A 7,164-nucleotide genomic window follows, 5' to 3' on the forward strand; every position below is an offset into this window, starting at 1 on the left:
GAGAATGAAGATGCCTCCAAAGCCCCCTAAACTAAACTCCTAGCTAAGGACGAAGCAAACCAAGATTTTGATCCAAGGCACATTCCATCCCAACCAACTCGGATCAAAGTAGGAACCTAGTGCACTTCAACAATGGAGCCATTGGCTACACCTTTGAGCCTGAAGAGGCAAACCCTTTGGAGTTTTGATAGAATGAGTTAAGAGGACAAAGCCTCAAAGAAGGAAGAGCATGAGGGAGCGCTCGCAATATAGGCCAATCAAGGCAACTTAGTGCCATGGAAGGAAACCTTGCTGGTTGAGTCTTGGAGAACTCTCCAACTCACTCTTAAAGTGAATGTCTTTAGACTATGAAGCCCATTGGGACCATACTCAATACTGGTAAAGATTGAGATCTCAACCACAAGCAGTGCAAGGAGTCGTCATCTCAATCCTATGGATCCCTGACACACCAAGCACCACACATATGGACAACACCCCTAAGAACTTCAAGGCTACTTCTACTTCCGCAAATCAAAATCCGATCTAAGTGTGACAACTTGGTCCATTCCCCTCCAAGAACTTCAACTCCAAATGAGGCTAAGAAGAGCCAAAGAGATGCCATGCACCAAGACCACACCCTCCTTGCGAGAAGGTAAGCTGAACCAACCAATTTGTCTAGGTTCAAAGCAAGTAAGAAAGATTAAACAAGGAGACCAAGGAAAACGATCCAAGTTCTTGACTTGGTGATGAGGGCAAAGCATCTTGGCAAACAAACCAAGAGACCCAAGTCCCCAAGGCCCAAGGCAACAACACAAAGAAAGGAAGGAACAACACAAGGAGTAACTCAATGGACTGCCTCCCTTAAGGTGTGGCACAACATGGCTACAACCGCACCACCACACTAAGGTGTGGCACAACATGGCTACAACCGCACCACCACACCTTGACCCCAACAATGTGACCACTTGCGATCATGCCGACAAAGCTTAGCGTGCAAAGCCATAGGTGCCAAGCCCCATCAAGTTAAAACTATGAAGCCTCCACTTCTCAAAAGTAATTGAGTCGAGGGTGGACTAGGATACAAAAACATTAAAAAAACTAAGTCTAGATGTGCAGACCGTGACCAATTTGATAGAATAAGTTGTTTAAGAGCCCTTATTGAGTCAATGTAGATTTTTAGGCATGAATCACATACTTAACATATCACATGAAGTGCTCCATCCATCCTTGGGAAAGGATGACTCAAGCGCAAAGTGTGATTTGTTATGGTATTGTGAAGCATATCCAAGGCGCCTAAGGCTCATAACTTGTGCACAACTAGGGTTACATTTTGCATACAAACAAGCTTCACATTACTATGAATTTATTGTGAAATCTAGGGCTTATGTGTTCACTTTGCAATGTATCATTCTAGATGTTGGAAATCATGGCATATAAACCATAGCATCTTGCATGTGCCATAAAAAGTAAGATGAAGTTTGGGTGGCAAGTATGTGTATAACTAATATTGATATACATTAATAAGCTTAGTACAATATAAATACCATTTATCGATATCATCATTCATATTAATATTAACATGAAAAAGGGCAATCCATTTGGTTATTTATAATATATTCAATACTATCTCAATACAATACATCAAAACTTAAAAGTAAATGTAAGTTATACAAAAGTCAACATGCATAGGATTCTCCAGTGTACTTTTTTATGTATGAAGTGTCTTTTAGTGTGGGTAACAACAATGAAATATGAAGCCTTTTGTGGAGTCTCTCTGACCAACAATTATTGCAACACAAAGCGTGGCTGCTCTTATGTAAAGCTAAAGTGAGATGGATGTCTTCACATTATGAACTTGGTGTAAATGTACCTCTTATTGATGAACACCATGTTTTTGTGAATCCCCTTGCCACATGAAGTATGCCTAAGACACCAAATACCCTAATTTAGTAAAGAACATACAAAGCATTGACCTAAAACTGGTGCAAAATGGTAGAATCTAGGTGCAAAGCATGTAGTATTAATTTAAGGGGTACTTGCAAAATCACTACCTAAAGGCATTACTGGTTAAAGATGAAAACAAGAAGAGTTGCTGGTAATAAATAAGAAGAATCCTATGAATACTGAAGGTCTCTGACATAGTTATGGAGTCAGTATTGTCTAAGGGAACAATATTGGCAGAGATGGGAAATCAACTATCCACAGATCAATCACTACCTAAAGGCATTACTGGTAAAAGATGAAAACAAGAAGAGTTGCTGGTAATAAATAAGAAGAATCCTATGAATACTGAAGCTCTCTGACACAGTTATGGAGTCAGCATTGTTTGAGGGAACAATATTGGCAGACATGGGAAATCAACTATCCACAGATCAATCCAACAGTTTCAATAACCTTTGAAACAAGGACAAAAAAAAGTATACTATGGAGAATAGGAAGAAAATAACTTAATAATCCTATAGTCAGAAATGATGCCTTTTTTAGGTTTTGTTTGTAATGAAGCCAATGATGTAAGTGCCGAGCACTACAGCACTATAGTATAATACAAAATCAATGAAGATTGATATTACAGGCTTACAGGTATGCATAATATATACAGCCAAAGACAGGACAAGATAACAATGGGTTAAACCTCCAAAAACCCAGATGTCACCTGTGCTCAATATATACATGTTTCACAGTGAACAATAGGCCATAAAAATACCAGGTTGCATTCAAATTCAAGATGTGTCTTCCAGATTGACAACTTCAAAGCTTGTCACAAGGTTTTGAGTTGTTTGTTTTGCTCCAAGGTCTGCATCTGCAGCAACTCTTTCACCACAAGCTTCACATTACCATTGTTTTTCAGCAGCAGATGCCGGTTTGTTCCCATGTCGTAAAAGCCCTGCAGCATTGCAACATGAGTTTAAAGAAACCTCTCAACTACTTTCAATAGAGAACACTTGGATTACAGAATCAAAGCTATGAAAACTTAATAGAAACGTGAGTAATACACTTTCAAAAATTTACCATTTCCTGCAGGTCTTCAAGCATATGATCCCACCCCGAGCCAGTCACTAGATCATAAATTGTCCTGTGCATGTTATTATTGTTCTTCCGAAGCAGCTCTAGATTCAAAGCCTTCTGAGTAAAGCCCATGTCATTAAGAATCCCCAGAAAAGTATCTTCCTGCTTTACATCTTGGTTGTCAGATTTTTTGGGCATTGGTGGATCAACTAATTGGTATGTGACATAACTTGAATCCTCAGGCATCGATGGGTCGATACGACTCAAATTTTCAGGCCCTGGACGTGAAGACTGCTTGGACTGTTGCACAAAGTTAGAATCTTCTGCTGGCCTATCTATAAGAGAGAATTCCTCCGCATCAGATTTCACCACATCAGAGCAGTCTTCAACCATTTGTACTGCCTTAGCAGGAGAATGCAGCGGTTCAGAAGGGACCTTCAACATATCACCACGCCCATCATTTTGTGCGCCCAATGTCAAGGACTCAGTTGCTGAAACCAATTGATTCAACCATTCCTGCTTGTTACTGGAGTCCATCCATACGTGCGATGGCACAATTGGAGTATCTTGTGGAACCACCTGGGAAATGTTTGGACATATTGTTACCACTGAAACTTTGAATATAGAAACAACATATGATCATGCTGAAAGAGTAGAACCTGAATTAGAACCCAAACCCTCTGACCAAACTTCTGGCCTGAAGGAGCCATCAATCGCCAGTGAGAAACATATCGACCAGGCCGGTTAGGTGCCACAAGTTCAACAGATGCATCAATTTCTTTGTCACAAGCTAAACCCTGTTCAGGCAACTGCAAGACCCACAATGTGATTTACAAACCAGATCAGAACCAAGCAAATTGACCTACATTACCCAGATGCATACCTCCACAACTACAGGCCTGTCAGATCCCAAAATATCTCCACCAACATGGACCAGCTGAGTCAAATGAGGCCATGGAAGGGTCCCAATATTCCTGAGGCGCCATATTTTAGTGAAGGTGGTGCCAGCAGCAACTTCAGTTCCATCAAAGATTGTGACATCTTGAACAAACCGAGCATCTAATTTCCCATTGTAATGCTCCCCTACTGCATTTCCATTCCAGTAAGCTGAACAGCGCATTGGTCGATCATGCTTTGGCTTCATATGTGGATTTGGCAGACCCAAAGAATGCCTTACCTGTACAAATGCTGTTATACCATGAGTGGACCAAATACACCCACAACCATTAACTTTTTTATGTGAAATGAGAAGATCAGAGCTACCATTCTGCCACCATGGAGAGGATGGTGATGATGATGACTGTGCCGTCTAGAGTAAACAGGCCTCTCTATCTTCCGATAATCAGTTTCATTCCCAAAGTTCATGAAGCAACTTGAGCAAATATCATAATTTTCCCTCCTGTAACAAACAAATTAAAATAGCAAGCACTTTATGAATATTCAAGTACATCCCACGAGAATATTTTAATTCACAAACACATTAAGGAATAAATCACGCAATGAATGCTGGAGTGTAAATTTTACATGAAACATTTTGATACTAACTTACTTGATTGAGTTGAATCGAGGTCCAACAATGGGTGTCATTCCACAGATATCACACTGCACTCCTTTATGGAATATGCGAGCTGCATTTTCAGCTGCATGAGCTGTGGACAATGTGGGTGTAGGGTTTGTAGCATTAGATGTCTTTTGAGTGCTTAACGAAGAAAAATACTTAGACACTACTGCTGGCGCTGCTCTCACCCAATCTTCAACCAACTTAGAGAAAACTTCCTGAGGAGGTCCCATCTCTGATGGCAACTCATCAAATAATAATTCTTGCACTTTATCAACTAGTTTACTGGGTATGGGACCTTTCAAATCGCATTGAATCAAATCATCTCCCTGTACCTTGGCTTGTTCAGTTGCATTTAGTACAGACACATTTGAAGTTGAGGTTTCGTCCTGCTTTTTGAAGGAGCTCCCCTTAAGATTCTCAACTTTGACATCTAAACGTAGAGGATTGAGCTTTTGTATAACACAAGCATCAAATATATCTTGATCGTTGCCCATTGTTACAGGATCATTTTCTTGGTCAGTGTAAGTGATGACAAAACTATCACCGGAGGAGATCTTGAACATGCCTCTGACTTTCTCCTCCAACTGCTTAAAGGTAAGATCTGGTTCCCCGGAGTACCCTTCCTCAATCAACACTCTTCGCAGAGTATCTTGAAACTTGACCTGACACATGAACACAATGTCAAACGATTTGAAGCAGTTTCATCATCAGGAGGCGAGAACACAAACACAATTTCAAATTATTTGAAGCAGCTCCATCATCAGAAGGGGCAAAATATCAATAGACTAAAGAGTTCATTGAAAGAGTTAGTTAGAACATCAAGGCAACAAGCTTTGACCTAAGCAAGCCACACAAACACAAACAGCTAAGTACCACTGTTTGTAATGATGGTTGAGGCTGCTAATTTTAATGCCATAATGCAAAGATAACAAAAATATCATATACGCATCATGTATATTCAAGACGTGTCATACTGCCACATTAAAACATCAACTAGAGCAAATACAGATCTAAAATAAAAGTCTTCACTACTACCTTTTTCAGGTAATCAGTTTTCTAGTCAGGAATTTACAAAAAACTCAGAACTACATTGGAAATTAGAAGCAAGATAACAAGCAACTTTGATTAAACGTTTGATTTTTACAATTACAATAGCAAGTACAAATCCAGTGCCAGGACTAATATGGCTTTCCGTTTAATTCACAGGGTTAAGTGTGACATCCTCAGACATTTCACCTGAATCAACATTGCACACCAACTCATACAGAGAAAGACAATGCAAAGAATAAAAAGCCCCAAAATGAAAAAAAAAATACTTCTTATAATTACAAAGATCGCAGATAGGAAGGATTGGGCCAAGCAACGCAACCCCATGTTTCTGCAAAAAGTCATGGTTTGGGGGCGGGCAGCCCTTTGCCCCCAACTGCACCTAGCTAGGTATGCAGTGCCTCCCGAGCAGAAGCTCATGATATTGAACACTACAGGGAAAAACAGGGGAAAAGAGCCTCTCTTCCCACATGGAACAACGTCACAAACTTCTCGGGTCATGGAGTTCTATGATGCACCCATGATCCGTTCCCTTTCCTTACAACACAAATACCAGATGCACAGCACAAGGGGTCTACTACTCAGTCGATCCAAAACCGCATTTTAAAAAAACCCATAAGCTGCAGCAATCAATCTAAACAACAGTTCTTTCACCTCTCAACACGCAAGCCAAGCCATGATTATCTATTGTATGATAGCCATGATTACTTATTATAAGATAGCCATGATTAATTTCTGCACAGAGGAGAATCAGATAGCAGGAAATTATTGAGATAGAATGAAGAATCCCATACCTTGAACACATAAGCCATGATTAATTGATTATGCGGCTTCTCTGACAGAATCAAGAACGAGGAAGGCCCGCGAAGAGGGACAGGCACACGTAGAAAACCTCTCTCACTCTTAGTCTGTGTGTGTGCGCGCGCGCGCGCGCGTCTCTTTCTGTGCCGCGTGTCTGTAAGCCGCGCCCAAAGCTAATAAGTCTCGGAAGGTCAATGCTTACTAGCGACCAGGCGTATTATCATTTCCTGCAATCGATTTCTCAACTTCATAACCTAACATGAAGTTTTGATATTATAAGACACGTGCTTGCGTTTTAAAAATTTGACTTCATGTAGGGCGAGAAGTTCTCTCTAAGGCTGAACAACAAGCACGTTATGCACATGCTATCCACAGCAAAGATAAGAAGGATGCAAGTTGCAACAACACAGGAACTCAATGGTACATAAGAAGGTACATGAAGTCGACACAGCAACTCAATGGTACATAAGAAAGTATATGGAGTCTGGGAAGTTGGGAACAAACTTAACTACAAATAGATTGGAAGGCATCCTAGAAAAGTTGTGGCTCTTAAGGCTCCCTCTCAAGAATAGAGTTTTTGCTTATAGAGCCATCATTGGTGCAATCTCGACAAATATAAGTTGAAAAAGAGAGGGATATTAGATGATGGCAAATGAACCTGTGGAGAGGAAGCACTTGCTATGGGATGCATGTAATTTATGTTACCTTCAACCTTGATTTTTCATTATCACTAATCATTAATGTACGTAACATTGATGGGCGACTAGACT

General features: G+C 40.4%; 1 protein-coding gene across 2 annotated transcripts; it reads right to left on the reverse strand.

Moving 5' to 3' along the window:
- Window positions 1-1,659: 1,659 nt before the first annotated feature.
- On the reverse strand, window positions 1,660-6,643 carry LOC148033228 (protein NBR1 homolog). 2 transcript variants are annotated; one of them, XR_015691275.1, is made up of 8 exons: window positions 6,388-6,643; window positions 4,535-5,208; window positions 4,249-4,384; window positions 3,869-4,162; window positions 3,645-3,794; window positions 2,989-3,564; window positions 2,684-2,863; window positions 1,660-1,903 (listed from the first exon to the last, which is right to left on the reverse strand). XR_015691275.1 is itself a non-coding variant. In XM_087681123.1 (7 exons), the coding sequence occupies exons 1-7, from the start codon at window positions 6,403-6,405 to the stop codon at window positions 2,738-2,740; spliced, it is 1,974 nt and encodes a 657-aa protein (XP_087537249.1). In that variant the 5' UTR covers window positions 6,406-6,643; the 3' UTR covers window positions 2,409-2,737. The 2 variants fall into 2 exon arrangements, 1 of the variants encoding a protein (XP_087537249.1); XM_087681123.1 differs by lacking the exon at window positions 1,660-1,903 and having other exon boundaries at window positions 2,409-2,863.
- Between the last annotated feature and the right edge of the window lie 521 nt (window positions 6,644-7,164).

The sequence above is a fragment of the Lygodium microphyllum genome, chromosome 7 (genome assembly GCF_053477565.2).
Source record: "Lygodium microphyllum isolate KBCC chromosome 7, Lygodium_microphyllum_v1.1.10, whole genome shotgun sequence".
NCBI classification, from domain to species: domain Eukaryota; kingdom Viridiplantae; phylum Streptophyta; class Polypodiopsida; order Schizaeales; family Lygodiaceae; genus Lygodium; species Lygodium microphyllum.

Bases quoted from the DNA above. Each gene is read 5' to 3' on its own strand.
- LOC148033228 (XM_087681123.1), bottom strand. The intron at 4,385-4,534 runs GTAAGTTAGTAT...TGTTTGTTACAG, and splicing joins CCTCGATTCAACTCAATCAA to GAGGGAAAATTATGATATTT. The intron at 3,565-3,644 runs GTTCTACTCTTT...AACATTTCCCAG, and splicing joins GGGTTTGGGTTCTAATTCAG to GTGGTTCCACAAGATACTCC.